A 19,681-nucleotide genomic window follows, 5' to 3' on the forward strand; every position below is an offset into this window, starting at 1 on the left:
CCTAAGCCCCCCCGGCGGCAGCCGCGCGGCACACGGGTGTTGGTTGGCGGCAGCATGGAGTCCCTCACGGTGGCGGTCCGTCGACCGATTCCGAGAGTCGCTCGTCTCCCTCGCACCTACAGGGGGCGCCCCATGAGTGCGAGAGAGACAGCGACGAAAACGACTCTCGGTGTGCTGGCGGTGGCGGCACCTCGCTGCGCCGCTGCGCCGCCGTGTCGCGCTAACGAGGACGACGATGATGAACGCGACGGGCAGGCACTGCAGGCACTGCTGCAGCAGCGACAGCGTGGAGGAGAGGAAGACATCCCGCACCACCGCCGGCATTGTCGCCCGCTACTTTATTCGTCCGGCCGGGCGGGGCGGGGCGTTCCAGTAACGCATGGCCCGGGCGGCGCGACGAGTGCGGCGGCTGTTCGACGGCGTTCACGGCCACTGGGTGCGCGGCGGCGCGGCGGCGTACCTGCGCGCTGGACGGGACGCGCGTTCTCGCCCCCCAGACATAAATCGGCCAGCTTGACCCCCTGCTTGTCGTCCGCGTGAATGGTGCGCGCCTACACTGGCACCAGCTGCGCCCCGCCAGGCCGTTACAGTGCGGGGCCCTCGGGCCTGGCCGGCCTGGCCTAGTAGTGCCCTGGTGCTGCCCATGGCTCGTCTCGCAGCCGAAGAAAACGCGTCATGAAATATGTAACCCCTCCCTTCCCTGCCCCGCCCCGCCCCGGCTGCACGGCTAAAAGTGATTTATCGCCCCGTGTGTGTCTGTCTCTCTCGCTCCCATTAGTGAGCGGCTTTACGGACGGCCCCGTGTGTGTCTGTCTCTCTCGCTCCCATTAGGAAGCGGCTTTGCGGACGGCCCCGCGCCCCGCGCGCCCTGATTCGGAATGGAAGCGCGGCTTGGCCAGTGCCTGTCCGGGCGGCGCCATCGCCCTCTCTCCCTCTCTCCCTCCCTCTCTCTCTCTCTCTCTCCCTCGCACTCATTACGGGAGTCGGCCAGCCGGGGCGTGATTTCCGATGATTGGGGATTATGACTGTTATTACTGGGAGTGCGTAGTTTACCGGCGGCAGGCTGGATAAATGGCGCTGTCCGTCTGCCGTCTCTCTCGCACCCGTGCGCGCGCTGGGCCCTGCGTGTGTGCGTCTCTCTCGCTCTCGCTGCGCGGCGCGGTGGTGGTTGTGCAGGCGGGCTTACAGTCGTCGCCGTGTGGGCGGGCTGGCAGCGCGTTTGCTTATTGAAAGCCGGGGGCGGCCAGGGCACTGTCGGGCACTGTGCTCTGGCGGGGCGGTCGGCGCCAGGTAAGACACTGCAAGACACACGCTGTGTCATTACAGCCCATTACCCGGAGCATTAGCCTCTCCGATGTGGGTCAGGCCGGTCAGGCTCACTGCGATCGCCCAGTCTGGCTTCCGGGTCTTCCAGTGCAGTCTCCGGCCTACGCTCCGGCCGGCCGAGGCGGCGTCCTGGCGGCGTCCTGGCGGCATCCTGGCGGCGTCCTGGCGGCATCCTGGCGGCGTCCGGCGTGTTGTGGGATGGGATTTCCCTGGGGTCGCCGTGTCCTGATTAACAATTTGCCGGCAGGCAATTTTGTGAGGTTTCGCCCTGAACAAAGTCGTGCCGGCGGACCGGACCCCGGGCGGGGCGGGGGCGGGGCGGGGGATCCTCTTGGAGGGCGCACCCGGCCCGCTGGAGCTGGAGGCAAGCTGAAGGCCTGGAGTGAGTCTCAGGGGCCCCGCGCGAACCCTTTCACGCCCCGCTAGAAAGGGTTGAGGGGCTGCGCTGGGCTGCGCTGGGCTGCGCTGGGCTGCGCAGGCTGGGCCGGGCGCAGGGCGGGCGGACGCAAGGCGGGGCCACTTTGGGCCGTCCCCGGAGGAAATTTGCCGGAATGGAATATGAAAGGTGAGCAACAAGGGAGCATCGCCAGTCCGCCACTCCGCCTTGCTCACCTCCCTTGTCTTGTCTTTGTGGCGGACCGCCCCTCCCCCCCTGGCCCCTCCCCGCCCGTCCCCGCCCCTCCCCGCCCCGCCACGCCACGCCCCGCCACGCCCTCCTCGGCGAGCCCTCCGGGGGCCCTCCGGCCCTAACCTAATGAGCGATACTGCAGTTTTATGGGGGGAGGGTGAGAGGATACAAGGAGGGTTAGTGGAAAACAGGCGAGGAATAATCGCGGGGAGTGTCTCTGCCGGAATTCGGAAGGCCGCCGCACAGTGGGCCAGAAGACCGGTGGAGGCGGACAAAACCCTTGACGCGTTTTGAGCTCTAGAGTAGCAAAACAGGGCTCAAACCGAACGTGTGACCCCACCAATGGATTGCTCTCCGAAGGAGGAGTCCATTGGTGGGGTCACACGTTCGGTTTGAGCCCTGTTCAGCGACTCTGGAGCTCAAAACGCGTCTAGAGTTTTGTCCGCCTCCACCGGTCTTCTGGCCCACTGTGCGCCGCGGAGTCCGGACCGCCGGGGCGAGCCTGTGCTGGGCGAAGGCGGCGGAGATCGCGTGTCACCGCGCGCAGTTTGCAGGGAAAGATGTTGGCGGGCCGCCGCCGGATGCCAGCAGGGGGGCCAACGACTCGATCGACGGGGAAATTTCCCGCCGCGGTTTGGGAGAAAGCACCTACTTCCCCGCTGCACACAGTGCGCCGCGGCAAGCTGCCGCTCGAGGGCCACGCCCCCGCCACGCCACGCACGCCGAGGCTTCGATCCGTCTTCATTGCCGAAAAGTATCTCCCCGCCGTTCCCTCTCATGCCGGCAGGAAAAGTTGCGGAACGGTGATGACCTGGCGGCGCTGGCGGGCCAAAGTTAGAGGCCCCGGCCCGCCAGCCCCGCCAGCCCCGCCAGCCCGGTCCCGGACTGCCCGAGGGCATATAATTTGTCCAGAAAAGTCATTTGTTCTCGTCGCGCCGACCGCTTTGTCGTAAAGGGCCGGAAATAAAATAAATAAAAGGGAAGGTAAAAATCGAACGCGTGGCCGCGGGGCGTTGGGCGTTCACAGTGCAGGTGCTGCATGCGGGGGGAGGGCCGAGAGTAGTGCGCGAGCGTTATTAAGACATTCCGGCAACTTTGGGGCGGCCGACGAGCTAGCTAGTGCCGGTGCAAAATGCGGCGAAACATTTTCTCGACGAGTTTGCATCGAGAATCCCTTTGTGTGGCTCGGACAGGCATTCCCTACCCTACCCGGTCCCGCGGCCTGCCGTCGGCCTGGCTGCGCTCTCTCGCCGCGCCTGCGCGCCCTGTGTGTGTCGTGCCAACTCGCTCTGTAAAGTCTGCCAAAGTCGCGCGCGCATGTTTTCCCCCGGTTTGCTGCTTATTTCAAGTGGGATTCCGAGCAAACGCGGCCCCAAAATTTACCGTTTACGCTGCACGCACTCGCCGCCGCCGCCGCCGTCGGGGCCAAGGAGTGGCAAAGGAAGGCCGCGCTAGACTCGCTAGACCCGCCAGACTCGCTAGACGGCGGAAGGGCCAAAATGCCAATTAGGATTCCGTTTGACGCCGGCGCGGCGGGCTGCGGCGCTGTGGAGCTGGCTGTGCAAGGCGGATGACCCCGCCGCCGCCGCCAGCGCGCCGGCACGGGGCACGGGTGGCACGGGGCACCAGCCTCGGCCACGCCACGCCACGCCAGCCCATCCCCCAAGGAGCCAAGGTGGGGCGAAAACCGCATCCAAATGTGCCCCGCCAGCCCCGCCAGCCCCGCCAGCCCCGCCAGGGGTGCAGCATTAATTGCTAACGCGCCTTCTTGCCGGCTTGCCCGCCCCGCCGCCAGACGGCAGCACCAGTTACTTACTTCCCCGCCTGCTTGCCTCGGCCCGCCTCGGCTCGCCTGCTTCGTACTTCATTATTCAATTACGCGCGGAATATTTTGCGGGACTTGCAGCGCGGCGAGGATGAAGGCGGCGAGGATGAGCGCGGCGTCGATTGGGACTCCTTGGTCTGCCCGCCTGCCTGGCTGCCTGCCTGGCCGCCCGGGCTGCTCTCCTCCAGAGATGATGTGTACATTTCATCTGGGCTGGCTGCTGCCGCGGCGGCGGCGGCGGCGATGTTGCGGGCAATTGTCGCTGTGTGTGCGCTCTGCGCATTAATATGAATCTGAACGTTAACGACCAGTGTGCCGACAGGTGGGGCTACCAGTGTAGCGACGCGAAGCGCCAAGTGGGAAGCGCGAAGGGCCGTAATGGAACGAAAGCGAGTCAACAAGGCCGAGATTGGAAGGGAACGGCTTAATAATTGATTTCCATCATTGCGTCCCTCGGAGTGCGTGTGTGTGTGTCTGCGTGCGCATGTGTGTGTGTGCATGTGTGCATGGCGCTCCTAATGTGACAGGGGGGGGGGCAGTGACAGGTGAAATGGCGTCGAAGCGCTGGCGACTATACAATCAGATATAAATCAGGCGACTAAGCGAGCCACCCGAGCGTGGCGGGGCGGGACGTGGCGGGGCGTGGCGTGGCTGAGCTGGGCGTTGGGATGTGAAGAGGTATGAGAATTGGAGCCATGATGGGGCCACGCAGTGCCGTGCCGTGCCGTGCCGCGAGAGCACCAAGGGGGTAAATAAGACGTGCCCGGTGAACCACTGGCCACTGGCCGGTAGCTCGGTATGGCTCTGCCCGGTTGGCCTTGTGGCTGTGTGGGTGTGTTTACGTGTGTACACGGTGTTCTGCTGCTTCGGGGCACGATCTAGCTGTTTGTCACAATTCCTGGGGGCTGCTGCAACGTGTGTGTGTGTGTGTGTGTGTGTATGTGCACTCCTCTCCTGCCCACGTTGCGTCGCTGCACCCTCCCCGCCGTCTACGCCCCGCCCCGCCCTCGACGTGGTGGTGCGACGCCGTGCACGTCGTCTTCATCCCGTCTGGGTTTACTGTCCCCACCGGCGTAGAGCGCAGGTCGGCGCAGGGCGGTGACGGCTGTCGTTTTTACCTTCGGCTGGGTTCCGTTGCGGTAAAGGCTGAAAAAACATGTTGGAAGGGGGGAGATTTCGGCCCCTTTTTCTCCCCTTTTTTCTATGTGCGTGTTTTGTTGCGAGTGCCAGTAGGACGGGCCAGGCCTTGGGCCAGCCGGCCGAATTGTGGATCATTCTAAGAGAGGATGTCAAAGTTAAGCCCGCTCCCCTCCCGGCGCCGCGCCCCTGCGGCCCCTCCGCGGCGCGCTCCCTCCCCCTCCCCCTCCCCCTCCCCGCGGCCGGCTCTGTGGTGGCGACACATTCGCGCACTGGTCACGTACCGAGTGCTGTGAGGGTTGGCCGCGGATCGGCTCGGCTCCGATGCGGTGGCCCCGCCACAGCCCCGGCTGGTCGTCCGAAGGCCCGGCGCCGCGCGGCTCGACTCGAACGGGCGGTAAGCCTCGCCGCCTCGCCGGGGAGTATCTAGGCGTCCTTGCCGCAGCTGGCGCCCTCTGGTGACGCCCTGTGGTGACGCCCTGTGGTGACGCCCTGTGGTGACGCCCTGTGGTGACGCCCTGTGGTGACGCCCTGTGGTGACGCCCTGTGGTGACGCCCTGTGGTGACGCCCTGTGGTGACGCCCTCTGGTGACGCCCTTCTGGTGACGCCCTCTGGTGACGCCCTCTGGTGACGTCCTGTGGTGACGCCCTGTGGTGACGCCCTCTGGTGAAGCCCTCTGGTGACGCCCTCTGGTGAAGTCCTGTGGTGACGCGCTTTGGTGACGCCCTTCTGGTGACGGCTGTCCGAACGCTGAACCTCGCCGCCGTCCAGATGCTGCCCTGGGGATGGCCAGGGGCTGCCCGCGGCTCACGCGGTGTGCAGGGGTCGCTAAAGGTTGCCGACGCGGTCCTGGTCCGAGGTTGGTCCGTGGGGAGCCCTCCCCCCGAAACCCCTGTCTGCTGGCGAGCCGTTTCTGGGTACGCCCCGGCCGTGCCGGCAGTGCTGGCCGTGCCTTGCCGTGGCCGCGTACCCCGGAATGCAGGCGTAGCGTAGCCGGGGCGCGGCGTGGCGGTGTTTCTTGAAAACTTCCGGCGTCACGCGTCGCTCAGGATCACTCGCCGCTCGCCGACGTTTCCTTCGGAATGCGCCGCCGGCTGGCTGGCTGATGGCTGGCTGCTGGCTGGCCGGCTGGGAGTGAGCGGAGAAAAGGGAGTTTGGCTTTGTTGACAGTTTGTGTGCTGCCAATGAGTCGGCGGCTGTGCCGGCTGGTGGGGCTGGCGGGGCTGGCAGCCAGTTTAGACGGCCGTGTCCCGGTTTGGCTGTAGAGTCGCGCTCAAAAGCCATTCATCCTGCGAGTTCACACGATGAATGAGCGCGACAGGCAAAGCGCTAGCGTCGGAATTTCATCCCCTTCTTTCCCCCCACACACACTCACTCACACACACCCACTCGCAACGTCCGGCCCGGCTCGCATGCCTGTGCGAAAACAGGAAAACGCACGGGAGGGGAGGGCGCTGCGTCGCGCTGCGTTTTTCGGCCGCGGCTGCTGCGGCCGATACACTGCCAAAGTGAAAGGGGCGGCCGCCGCTGGATAAGAAACTGGCGGTCGAGTAATATCGATGACGCAGAGACCGTGATTGGTTTCCACTGGCGCGGTTGTGGCGGGCTGGCAACGCCAGCAAGGAGGAAAGAAAGAAAAAAACCACGAAAAATCACTTTGACATGAAATCCAGGCTTGAGCAACCGTAGATCGTAGTCCAAACATTAATATCGGAAGGTGCGGCGGGAACGGCGGGCGGGGAAGTGAGCGGAGTGCCCCACCCTTTCGTTCACCTCTTGGCCCTCTCCCACCGCCGCCCCCTCGGCCGCCCCCGGCTGCCCCCGCCCCCTGTCTCTGGCCGCGACGTGCCGCCGACTGGAAAGCAGAAAGTACCTTGAAAATGCCCTCGCCGTGTGGGGCGTGTCAGGGCAGCGCTCTGTCTGTCTGTCTGTCTGTCTGTCTGTCTGTCTGTCTGTCTGTCTGTCTGTCTGTCTGTCTGTCCTGTCTGCCTGCCTGCTGCCTGCCTGCCTGCCTGCCTGCCCGCCTGCCCGCGTTCGGGTTGACGGCGCCCCGGGCCGCGCCTTTTGACACCGCGGACACGCGTCCGCACCGCAGGGCGTGTACTCCACTGCCGCAGGGCGTTCCCGAAGCCCGAAGCCCGAAATCGATGAAGTTTGGCTGCGCTGCCGGTGTGCCGTGCCGCACCCATTTCGCGCGCAGTTTGGCTTCGCCGCGCCTCAACTTGGTGCGCGCGCCGCGTGGCGCCCCGCGTGCGGCACGTTCGGCCGGCTAATAGAGAAAACTATTAAACACTCCGGTGTCCCTCGTCACCTTTATCGCCTGGCCCGGCCCGGGAGTTGGTCGTCGCCAACCCTTCCCTCATAATCACCGGCCCGGCACGGCGGCCGCCCCGCCGCCCCTCTCCAAGTCGCAGCCTGATAAGCGCGCCGTCACTCGCCGCCAGCCCTGCGCCGGGAAAGGCGGACGAAAAAAAAAAAGAAAAAGAGGAACACTTTTGGTAATTGTCGTTGCGGTTTGCGCCGTGCTCGCTTTGCTGCGTCCCCGGCCGTCCCCGGCCCACGGCACTGCAAGCACGGCAAAGCCTCCCGAGGCGCGGGCGACTTTTGTAACGACGGCGGCCGACGGGGACCGCACTGCAATGACGATTAGCCGAGCGCGGTCGTCGCGGACCGTCTGCCAAGTTTCCGGTTTCAGGAAAGCGCGGGAAACGGAAAGCGGAAGGGAGAGAAGAAGGAGGGAGAACACAATTTGCGCAGTGAAAACAGAAGGGGAGGTGTTTTTAATTCGGAAAGGAGCGAGGGATTTTAAAAAGAGGGCGGGAATGATTTGGGCTTGGCAGCGCTCAGCGCGATGTGCAGGACTGCCGCCTGCTTTCTGCCGCCGCCTCGCCGGGGGATGGTCGCGACAGGGCGCTGCCTGCCTGGCTGCTGCCTGCCTGCCTGCCTGCCTGCCTGCCTGCCTGCCTGCCTGCCGGGTCTGGCTGTCAAGATGTCGCCGGCCAGAAACAAGGGTGTGGGAGGGTGGCCGCCCTGCCCCTGCCTGCCCCGCGCCGCTTCAACTTGCCGCGAGACTGATACGGGCCACACACTGCCCGCCCCTCGCTCGATCATTTTCAGGTCAAGCGAATCAAAGCCGGAGCTATTACTCACAAAATACCAGCGGGCCTCGCTGTTTGGTGTTGTCGGAAGGCTCGAACGGTTCAGACCGAGCTTTCCCTTGCTCTAAGCTGCAGCGTAGCATCCAGCTGCGTTCTTTTTCGTTTTGTATCGTTTTCATTGCTAAAACGTAACACCGAAACAAGATCAGCGTGCGCCGAAAGAACTTTCCTTTTTTTTCTGAAGTCGCAAATTTCCGGTGTGGGTGTCTTCTTCTTCGCGGCGCTTGCAGGGGCGGCCGCCTGGCGGCGCTGGCCTCGCGTCGGCAACTTTTGGCCGCTTTTTGCCGCTTTTTTTGCGTGGTATCGTTACGTCTCCGAGAAAACTTGGCCATTATGGCACGGCGCAGCGCGCTGCCCGGCGCTGCCCTAAGCCAAGTGCGGCATTACGGTACCTGCCCCGGATTTTCTTTCCCTTTGCCGGGATGGTAGCGATAAGGCCCGGCGGCCCGGCGTCGCAAAGGGCTGACGGCGAAGGCGGTCCAGGGCGGCACCAGGGCCCGGACTCCAGTCCCCGGACTCCAGTCCCTGGACTCAGGCCGGCCGATGGCCGAGGGCCGAGGGGGTGGCGGAGATTGAAGCATATCACAGGAGCGCGTCGCTTTTATTGATGTCTCGGAGGGTGGTTCGCCGGTTCCCCGGTTCCTGCTTCGGGACTCGCTGGCACTCCGGCTGCAGAATATCAAGTTGCTTCAAGTTCATTTTCGGGGGGGACGCGGCGCCACGACGCCGCGGCCCCGCTGGAAAACGGGGCGCCTCGCGTGGCGCGTCGCCTCGGGCCCTCTGCCGCCGTCGCCGCCTACGCCCTCAACTTGAACCGACTAATACGATTGGGTGTTAGTTGCCGACTTCCTCACGTGGAAGGCAAAGGAGACTTCATTCCGCTCTTCGTTCGCGGGGCGGCGGGGGTGGGCGGCACTGGGCCGGCACGGTGACGGGGAACGGGCTGCTCGCCCCGGCCGCGCCGCCCGCGCTGCCCGCCCCGTCTCCAGGGAGGCGGGCGGCGCGTCACGCACCCCGCGGTCGCGGACTCCACGGACTCCGCGGACGGCGACGTGCGGTCGTGTTTGCCGCTTAATCCCCGGCAGTGCCGCCCCGCCCCGCCCAAGCGACCCGACCACCCCGGCCAGGCCAACCCGCGCCCCGCGCCGCACTCGATTCATCCGCCGGCTGCAATAAAGGAATCGGCGAGGGCGAGGCGGGCGAAAGCTCGATTTATAGCGGTCCCACGCGACGACACGAGTACGCGCGTGTCCGCGGCGCCACGTGACCGCGCCGGCGCTGTGTGTGTGTGTGTGTGTGTGTGTGTGTGTGCGTGCATGTGTGTGTGCGTGCATGTGTTGTGTGTGACCGCGCGCTGTTTGTCCTCGCGGCACCTCCATGCCGCGGTGTCGCGGTGCCGCGGCCTGTCCGTCCATTAGGTGATGAAGCGCGCCGCGCCCCGCATCCGCCGCCATGGCGCACGGCTATCGCGTTTCCCGCCGTCAAACTGAACGCCGACAACGAAAAACTTTCGTTTTTTTTTTCGGGTGGAAACGGTTTTTTGACCGTGTCGCGCTGTCGGGCGGTGCATGCTGTGCGGGAGAGACGGACGCGGATGATGCGAGGCAGATGCAGGCAGGCGGATGCGGCGCCTGTCGCGTGCGGTGTGTCGGTGTGCTGCGGGATGGCGGGGCCGACGACGAACCACCCTCATTGAGGCTTCGTCTTAATTGGGTCAGACGCAGCCACCGCGACGGCACCGCCCCGCCCCGCCCCGCTCCGTGCCGCACGCAACGCGACGCGACGTCCCCCGGGGTTACGCCCCCCGGCACGCCACCCGCACCGCACGCCCGAGGGCCGGCCGCCCGCTCCAATGTTCGTTCCACGGTTCCACGCCGCCGTGCCGTTCCGTTTTTCCCGATTAATAAACTAGGCGCGGCGCCCCGAAGTGTCCGACCGTCTCCTTCCGCGCCACCGCGCCCCGTCCCGCCCCGCCCCGCGCTGCGCACACATGCGGCGTCGAGTGGTCCAGTAGTGCACGAGAGCGGCCGCCCCGCCGCGCGCTCCCCGCCCCGCCAGCCCGCCCCTCCACGGCGAGGCCCTGCACGGCGTCATGGCGTCCGTATTCCCGGCACGTCCGCTTATCATGAAGAGGTGAAACACGCCAACCCCTTCCTAGACGCTGCAGTCGACTGCACTCGCGAGGACAAGGCGGTGGCGTGACGCCCTCGGGCACCCCCCCCCCCCCCCCCACCCCGCCCCACCCCGCCCCACCCCCCCGCCCCACCCCGCCCCTGAGCACTCGGCACGCCGCCGGCCACAATTACTTCCGTCGTATCGGTCAAGTCAGTCATTGCTGCAAAGGGTTGCTTGCACCCCTTTCGGCCCGATGCTCGCCGAGCTCGCCGAAGTGGCCAGGAAGTGGTTGCCGGGCGGGGCGGGGCGGGGCGGCCCTCCGAAAAAATACATAATTGCTGCCGGCAATTTGGGTTTCGTCGGCCTCGGCTTCGGTCGCGCGGTGAAGTGCCGTGCACGTGGCGAGAGTTGAGGGAAAACGGTTGGGAAATGGAAAATGGCGATGGCGGCGGCGGTGTTCGAACCCGGGGACCTGCCGTCGTTTTCGGCGTGTGCGGTCATGCGCCGGGGCGTGCTTGGCGTGCGCGGCGTGCCAGTGGAGCGACTTGACGCATCCGGCCCGCGGCGTGGCGGCGCGGCGCCGTGCTGCAAGTGCCGGCAGTCACGTATGGCCCGCCCCGCCCCGCCCCGCCCCGCCCCGCCCGACCACATCCCCGCACAATGGAATTTAACGCGCAAGGTTAATTGTTTCCGAATAATGGTGCGCGGCTGCGCGCTGCTAGGGTTGCCGCGCGGCACTTACTCCTCTGTCGCCGTGCTGCGGTGGCTGCAGTGGCTGCCATGGCGCCGGGTGGCACCTCTACACTCTGCACGCGGTGTCGTCGCGCCTGCGGATCGCGGGGTAGGCCGGCCCGCCGCGCGTCCGTGTCCGCCGGGCCGGGGCCCGTCTGTTTACCATTACCATAAAGGGCTGGCGATGCGGCGGCAGGAGGGGTGGGGAGGGGAGGGAAGGGGAGGGACCGCGCGCTGCGTGAGAGAATGCACCCTGTACTATACTGCACACGGGCTGGCTGCCTGACTGGCTGCCGCGTCGCCGCGGGCGAGGGGAGGCCTGACAAGTTGATTATTGAAAGTTGGCGCAAATGCAATTAGTTTTATTGCGCGCGGACTTGCCTATCGTTGTCACTCCGCCGGGACGGGCGCTGTGGCGAGCGGCTGTGGATGGCGGGGTGCAGAGAGAGACAGAGATAGAAAGAGAGGGTGCGGCATATTTCCATACCTCTGGCCGCGGGGCTGACGCAGGCTGACGCGTGGCTGACGGACTGACGTCGTATCGGCCCAAAGTCGCCGCACCGGCAATAAGGCCACGAGGACCCCGACGGCCGACGGCGTCCGAGGCGGCTTTGTTTGGCGCGATGGCCATTCACGTCGCCGCCAGTAACGCGCCGCCGCCCCCACGTCAGCCAGGGCCCCACGGGGCGCCGACGTCAAGGGAGGTGCGAAAAAGAAATTAAAATTAAAACACGCGTGTTCGGCGGAAGAGGATGCATTGTCTCAGCCAAAATTACGCCTGCCCCGAACCAGTGGCAAACTAAAATTAAAGATAGATTAGTTGGATATTTGAAGAGTGGGAATACTGGGATACTGGGAATACTGGGACATTTGGCGAAGGCTGAAACCACAGTTAGATTTGACGCAGTGGCCTCCCGAATTCAGCCCACTGCACGACAAGCCGTCTACACTGTAACGACGACGGAACTTCTTGGTCGCGTGGCGACGCAGGGCGGTCGTCTTGGTCAGCCCCAGTCGCCGTGCATGTGTGTGTGCATGTGTGTGTGTGTGTGTGTGTGTGTGTGTGTGTGTGCGCGTGTGTGCGTGTGTGCATTACGTTACGTAATTTATGGTCCCCTCCGGGGGTGGTCAGTGCGCGGCGCGTGTGCTCGCGTGTGTGCGGAGGCTGCTGAAGCGGTGACCGTTTATTGCTGCTGACGGGGCTCTATACTGTTAGTGGCGACATTAGTGACTGGAATAATGACTGCATGGGGATGATAAAACCGGCGGATGAAACTGCGCTGCGCCCCGTTCCTTGCTTCCTCGGTTCCTTCCCTGCACTGTAACTTGGCGGCGTTCGGCGCTGAAAGGGAACGCGTGTTGCGGAACCGTCCATCAAAGCGACGCGAGCGAATTCTCGAAGCCACCACCGAAGTCGCCGCGCCCGCGCACTCGCTTTCAAAAAGCAAAATCAATTTTGATTTCTTTGAGGCCGCGCCGGGCTCCGTTATTTTTTCCTCCGTGATCCGCGGCCCGTGACTGCAGCAGCACAGCAGCACTCCCCCTCCGCTCCGTGCTCCTTCAGGCCTCGGGGGCGCGGCGGTGGCGCCAGGGCCGTCGTCGCCAGGGCCGTCGTCGCCAGGGCCGCCCGCCGGCTGCGGATGATGGTCGCGCGGAGGCGCAGACGGACGAGTTGAATGCGTTTACGCAATAACTGTTATGGCGGTGCGCTTGACGCCCGTGTTGCCGCGCGCAGGCACGTGTGCGGTGCACTTGTTGTCGTCGGCAGTGCAGTGCCCAGTGGCGGCAGTGCGGCGGCAGTGTGGCGGCAGTGTCCAGGGCTCTTCATCGCGCGCCCATCAAACTCGTCCGATTGTGTGGCGTCGCGCAGTGCGCAGCCGAGCCGGCCGAGCGGCAAGTCGCGGCCAGCCTAATGGGCCATTGTCCCGGGGCGGGCGGGGCGGGGCGGGGCGGCGGCGGCGCCCGCGGCGTGCGGTGGGGCGAGGCGGGGCGGGGCGCACTGCTGCGGGCTCCGCCCGATCAAGAGCGCCGCGCCTACCCTGCGTCGAAAAAAAACCAGCACGACGCTCTAAATAGCGAAATATGAAAAATTGCTCGGCCATGTTTGCAACTAATCTGCATGATGGGTCCGACGGCGCGCTCGCCCGCTCGTCTCCCCTCGTGTACTCGCTGACGTACTTGTGGAAAGTGGGTGGGGTGGGTCGGGCCCCCCTCCCTCCCTCCCTCCTCTACCCTTGCTCATGCCATGCTTCATGTGGGACCCCAGGCGGCGCGCGGCGCGGGGGCGGTATGGCCGTGGAGGGTCAGAGCACGTACGTACGGACGATGTCGTGATGCTGAGGATGCCTCCACCGCCCCCCGCACTGCTCGCCGCTCTGCTCGCCGCTTTGTCCCCGAGACCGCCTCGCTGCTCGTCGTGTAGTCCGTGTTGTCGTGTTGTTGTGGATGGAATTCAAATTCCGCGCCGTTTTTCCGCGGTGCCCCGCACAGCGCGCCACTGATGCTGGCTCCTCGTTACTCCACCGTCGGCGCACACGTCGCATTGCAGCCTGCGGCCCTGCGGCCCTGCAGCCCTGGAGCGAGGCGGCCGGGACGACGAGGAGCTGATACAACTTGTAATCCCGGCCGCGCGGCCCGCCTCCACCAGGGCTCCACTCGGCTCCACTCGGCTCCACTCCTCCACTCCCCCGACTCGTCTCGTCTCGCCACTGAATGCGCAGCCAATCCTTTTGTGCGTGTCAAAATGGCGATAAGCAGCCGTCCTCCTTTGTAATCCTCTTATCAAAATGGTTTGGCAAATGCCTCAATCTGTAGCGTTCAGTGTGTCGCGACGGCGGCGGGACGGCCGGGCCGGGTCGGGCCAACCACCCCGTCGATCGTGGCGCGCAGCGTTCGCAGAGCCGCGCGCCGAGCCGTGACCCCGCGAGGCGAGGCGGCGGTCTCTCCCCGAGGACACAAACTACTCCCTCTGCACGCCCCGCCGCACGCCCCCCACGGGCCGGGAGGAGGGCCGGAACAAAGTGAGGCGACGACTTGGCCTTTTGATGGGCCGCGCCGTGCCGCGCCGTGCCGTGCCGCGAAGCGCAGCCTACACTGTGGCAAAGGCGCTTGATTGATTGGGGGCGGTTATCGCCTCGTCGGCGGCCTGCTTCGCCTGCTTCCTCCCTCGTCGCCGCGGTGTAGCGACTCGGCCTCAGACTCCGCGTCGTCGTCGTCGTCGTCGTCGTCCTGGTGGAAGTAACGAATGGCTCGGCGGCGACGCGCCACGCTCGACCTGCTAACTAACGAAGTCCGGATGCGCCAGCCAGCCGCATGAAAGAGAGCCTTGACCTCGTTCCGAGTCGGCCGGAAATTAGTCCGACTTCCGGTCCGGCTTTCCCTTTCGCTCGGCCGCGACTCGAGCTTGCCGTCGGCCTGCCGGTGGCACCGCGCCTTCCGTCATCGCGTGGAAAAATCCCGAGAGGGCGCATTACGGTGTGTGTGTGAGGGAGCCAGCGCGTCTGTGTGTGTGTTTTCTCCCGCTCACCCTCTTCTGTGTGACCCCGGAGGTCAAACTCCATTCCTTCCCGGAGTCGTTGTGTCTTCCTGCCCCCTGGAGTGCGCCGGGCTCTTCTGCCGGGCTGTGCCGGGCTCCGGGGCCCTCGGCTCTGCGACTGAGGTTCCGGTGCGTCTCCGGACGGCTCTCCGGACGACTCTCCCGGAGCAGAGGCAAGCCGGGCAGGCGGGCAGGCGGGCAGCCAGTGCCGTGGCAGCACTCAGCGTGTTTTGTCTCTGTCGCACCGGGAGTCCGGGAGTGCTTTCGGCTCTCTTTTAACATTGTATGACGCGCCTTGCCGCCTCTCTGACTTCACCGGGCGGCACTGCGGCCGAGGCTGCGGCCCGGAGGAAGAGCCGCGGCAAGCCGCGCGAGAGGGAGAGAGACAGAGAGGCGGCCAGGTGGAGGAGAGCGTGTTATTGAATGTGTGTCCGGCCTAATCCCCTTCAGCCCCATTCAGGGCGACGGCCACGGGGGCGCCACTGCGGGCCGGGCCGCCTCCGCGCAGCGTCCTCGTCGCGCCGCCTCGCTCAGCCTGCAGCACTCGGCGGTGCGAGCGAGGCGGCGCGGCGAGCGGCGCGGTTCGAAATCACTCTGCCGGAAGCCTAATGGACGTGCGCGTTTTGCTTTTGCAGGTCCGCCGCGTCGGGGCGCGTCAGTGCTGCAGTTTGGCCGCGGAGAGTGGCGCCCATGACCGCGTGAGCGCTGCGTGCGCCGCGCACCACGTCGCCGCCATGTCGAGGGCCGGCGCGGCGCTGGCCGTGGCCAAGGCCGTCTCCGAGGCCGTCTCCAAGGCCGCCGCGGCGCTCGTGCTGTCCGCCGTGCTGCTGAGCGTCGTGGGACCCGTCGCCGCAGGCAGATCCTCCGACAAGTCCAAAGGTAAGGCAAGCAGTAGTTGTTGGCTAGTCGCGCGGCGGGGAGCGAGAGAGCGCGCCAAAGAGGGAGGGGGCGGAAATCCGCGGACGGCGATGAGGGGGAGCTGCGCTCGGCTCAAATCCGGCCGGTGAGGAAAAGCGGACGGCCGAGAGAGAGAGAGTGCGCGTGTGTGAGTGAGCGCGCGCCCAGAATCTCAGAACGCCGTTATTCGCAGCTGGCTATACGGGGGGAGAGCGGCGTGGACCGAGGCGTTGGCCCTCCGGGGCGGCCCTGCTGGGCCCTAAAGGACCGGGCCGGGCCTGGCCCCGGGCCCTGCAACCGCAGCTTTACTCGCCACACCTGTCGCTCCATCACGGAGAGCGCTTTTCATATCGCAGTAAGCCGCTTTCTCGAGATTCTCGCCCGTCTTTCGGAGGGGGAGCCAAGTAGTAGTGGTAGTACGAAGAAAGGGGAGCTCACTGTGTGCGTGTGTGTGTGTACGTGTGTGTGTGGTGTGTGTGTGTATGTGTATGTGTGTGTTTCAGGGAGGAAAAGAGCGAGGGAGGAAACAATAAGCGAAATGTGTCGGGCCGTGGGCGTGGCAGCGCGGCGGCGCGGCAGGCAGGCGGTGTGTGTTGCGCGAGGATGTTTGCAAAGTAGAGGGGCTGTTTTGGAAAGGAGCGGCGGAATAGTGGGGAAAAATAAATAAAAATATCACGGACGATGATCGTCCGTGCCACCGCAACGGTGCGAGCCATACGGAGCCATACGGTGGCCGGGGGTGTGTCGGCGATCGCGCACGCGGCGCTGAAAAACGCAACTCGTCGTGTTTGTTTGGTTGTGGCATTTGCCGGGTCGCCTCGCCACGCCTGGCCACGGCGCGCCACGGCCTGGGCTGGTGTTGGCCCACCCACTGTTTGTCCGCGCGTCACTTTTGCACCATCTGCTGTGCACTTCGCGCCTGATCGGTTCGCCTCCCCTTGCAGTGGCGCGGCCCTGGCCGGCCCTGGCCTACCCCATGCACTTCCCTGCACTCGCCCCGCCAGGCATTGCACGCGCCCCGTGTTTCACGGCCAAATGTGCGTCGCGGCGTCGCGGCGCCGCGCTGTTCCACGGTTCCATCTGGTCGGCCTGCCGACTGCCGTCCCCGCTGCGCGCGAGGCGCTCGACGCCCCGCCGCGGCGCTAACTCGGTTACGCTTCGAACATGCAGGCCCTGTGCGTGCGTGTGTGTGTGTGCGTGGCGCTTCTTTTAGACTAGACAGACATGCGCGCCGACACGGCCTTTGGTCAGCGGTTCTGTCCATCTGTCCGCGTTTTGCCCGTTTGCCGCTATGCGTCTGCCGCGCCTCCCTCGCCTCGCTGTCCGTCAGCCCGGCCCGTCCGTATGCTGGCCGCCACGGCCGCCACGGCCTTCCCCACGCGCGTGCGAGCGCGAGCGCTGTAGTGTTTCCCCGCCCAGAACAACAAAATCACCCTCCACCCCAGTGTGTTTGAGCCTCTTGAAGCCACCCCTGGCGTGCCGTGCCCTGCCGCGCCCCACCCCCTGCGCGCTTGCCGCTTCCCTCCCCGAAATTCGCGGCAAATCGGCCACACACCCGCGCCGCCCCCGCCACGCCGAGCCAGCGCAGAACACTGCGCGTTTGGCCCCGTTAGCCGAGCCGGCGGACGCGACGCCGCGCGGTTCGCTTCGCTTCGTGCTTCGGCCGCCAATCTGGCCGTGGCGGCGTTTCAACTCGCGCCCCGAAAAGTGACAAACGCGCGCGCCAAAAATATTGGAGGGCGTGCCGCCCCTCAACGCGGCGGCCAGGCAGGCAGATTGACCCTGGACTATCGGCAAATCAGGATTAATGACAGGCTGATTGATTGAATAATTGATTGACGCCTGATTGATGTGTTATTGGCGCGGCGGTCGCGTGGGCGGGTGTGCGGGCGTGGCCGCGGGGTCAGCGCGTGTCTGTCTGTCTGTCCGTCTGTCCGTCCGTCCGTCCGTCCGCCCGCCTGCGTGTGACACGGCGATGATGGCCCGGTCGCCCCGATATCTCAATAAGAGCGATAAATAACCTCCGCGCGCCACGCGGCCCGTCAGGACAGGGCCGCCTTGGCCGACGCGATGAAGTGGCCGCGGCAAGACGAGGCAGGCCGAGGCAGCCCGGGGCGGGGAGGGCCGAGGCCGAGGGCCGCGGCGTGGCCTTGGCGGTCGGTGCGGCCGGAGGGTGGCCTGGCCCGGGGCGGTGGCGGTGTCCCGGCCTGGCAGGGCAGCCTGGCAGACTGTATTAGGTTGTCCGGCCGTTTGGGTCCGTTTGATTCGAGGCGGCCCGGAATTGGGCCGGTATTAGTTGTAAACGGTCTTGTCCGCGGCGGGGTGGCGGGGCGTGGCGGCCCGGCGGGGGAGGGCGCCGACGACGACGCCGACGTCGCGACGGCGCCTTGATGAGGAGGGGAGATCCTCCCCCGCGGCCGCGCCCGGCCGCACCTGCGCGCGTTCTCAGAAAACAAGGCTGGCCGCTGTCGCTGCTGTCGCGTGACTCGACGCCCGGCTTAATACCCTCCTCAAGGCGTTTGCCCCGTCGTCCACCCCGACCCTCCCATCCCCCAATCAACGCGAGGCCCTGCTCGGGGTGCGCCGCACCGCGCCGCGCCACCGGTTCCACGAAGTACAACTGCGCGTCGGCTGCTGCGAAGTGAGGCCGAAAAGGAAACGGCCTTGGCGGCGCCGCGGCGGTCGCCGTCGGCGGGACTCGAACCGGCGCCACGAGACTCGACGACGGCGTTGGAGTGTTTCTCCGGCCGGTCGACGGAATGGCGCGAACAATGGCGAGCTGGTTTTCCGCCGCGTCGCCGAGGCCGAGGCCGTGCCGCGTAGGGCGGGGGGCGCGCCGGCTGGAGGGTGGAGGAGGCGGTCTTGAAAGGGTCCATTGAAACCTGTGAAACGCCGCCCGGGCTGCCGGGCTCCTTGAGTAAAATTAGCGAAAGTGGCGAGGCAAGTCGCGGCGTCGAGGGCCAGCCCACCTGTTGCCGCCCGGGCCGCCCGACCAGGCCGCCGGGCCACCGGGCCGTCACCGAGTCCTCATAAGGCCCTCCACGGCCAGGCGGCGGACGGGCCGAGGACGGCGACGGCGCGGACGGGGAAAGGACCGGCTGGCCGCGGCGCTGCCTTGCTTGGCCGTCTCGAGGAGCGGCCCGCCCCGCTCGGCCGCGTTGGCGGGGCGGCGGGGCGGCGGGGCGGGGCGTACCGTGTCCGTCGTCGCCGGCCCGGGGTGGGCGCCCTGCACCCTGGGTCCTGCGCCCTGGGCCCTGGCGGGCGTGAGGGAAGGGAAGCACTATCTCGCTGGCACAATCCCAGACAACTTTTGTGATGGGGATCGCCGAGGTAATTATGTTAAGGCGGCTGGCCCCCACCCCCTCCCCCACCCCGACCGGTTCCCACCAATCACGCTCCCAGTTTTGGCGGCTCCGCAGTGGTGTACGAGTTGCCCATTTTCCTCCCGACCCCTTTCCCAACGCTTTTGCGCTTTTTTCGGCGCCTCTTTTGGCCTGTTGGTTTGTCGGTTCTTGGCGCCCCTTCCCCGGCGTGCGCGTGTGTGAGTGCGTGCGTGCGCATGCCCGCGCCTGTGTGTGCCCTGGGGCGCTGCCAAGTGAAGGCGAGGCGAACAAGCGACTTCTCCGCCCGCTTCTTCACGTGCTCGCGTTGCGTCGCGTTGCGTCGCCTTGCCATTATGTTTCCTGTATTCTGACCCCTCCGGGCCTTCCGCCCCGGCCAGGCCGCCGCTGCTTTCGCTCAGCTTCGCCCGCAAAGTCCGAATCCGGGCGGCTTTTTCTTTGCAGTCTGTTTTTGCATCCTCGCGCGGACGTCCGGCTGGAGCAGAAAGGAGGTGTGGGGCTGGAGGCACGCTGGAGGCACGCTGGAGGCACGCTGGAGGCACGCTGGAGGCCGCGAGGAGGCCGCACGGCGCGGTGTTTGGAATATTCAGCAGCCGGGCATTGTTGAGCTGCTCATCCCGGCCGGGCCAACAGGGCGATTCCGAACCATTCGCTGTCTCTCTCGCACCCCTACGTGACGTCACATGGGAGCGAGAGAGACAGAGCGATGAGTGCAGGCAGGTCGCGAAGCCCCGCCGCAGCGCAACGTTTTGCACAAACTTTTGCCGAAGCGCGTTGGTTTAAGAGCGAGAGCGACGCGACCGGTGGCCAGGCAGGGTCGAGGCGGTGTGCACTCGTTGTACTTGAGGGTCGCCCGCCCCGCCCCGCCCCGGCTCGTGGTGGCTCGTCCGTCCGTCCTGTCCGCGGCAGCTCATTTGCGTCCCGCGGGGCGGGGCGGGGTGGAGCGGGGTGCGGCGTGGCGGGGCGTGGCGGATGGCGTTTTTATG

At 66.1% G+C, this 19,681-nt stretch overlaps 1 protein-coding gene across 1 annotated transcript in view; it reads left to right on the plus strand.

The window, feature by feature from the left end:
- Positions 1-19,681, plus strand: part of LOC117641381 — a 160,359-nt gene that overhangs the window by 29,384 nt on the left and 111,294 nt on the right. The window contains exon 2 of the mRNA XM_034378645.1: positions 15,093-15,336. Within this exon, the coding sequence (XP_034234536.1) occupies positions 15,192-15,336 (145 nt within the window). The 5' untranslated portion in view covers positions 15,093-15,191. The remainder of the gene's footprint in view (positions 1-15,092; positions 15,337-19,681) is intronic.

This window comes from Thrips palmi, unplaced genomic scaffold, assembly GCF_012932325.1.
Source record: "Thrips palmi isolate BJ-2018 unplaced genomic scaffold, TpBJ-2018v1 HiC_scaffold_15, whole genome shotgun sequence".
Classification (NCBI taxonomy): domain Eukaryota; kingdom Metazoa; phylum Arthropoda; class Insecta; order Thysanoptera; family Thripidae; genus Thrips; species Thrips palmi.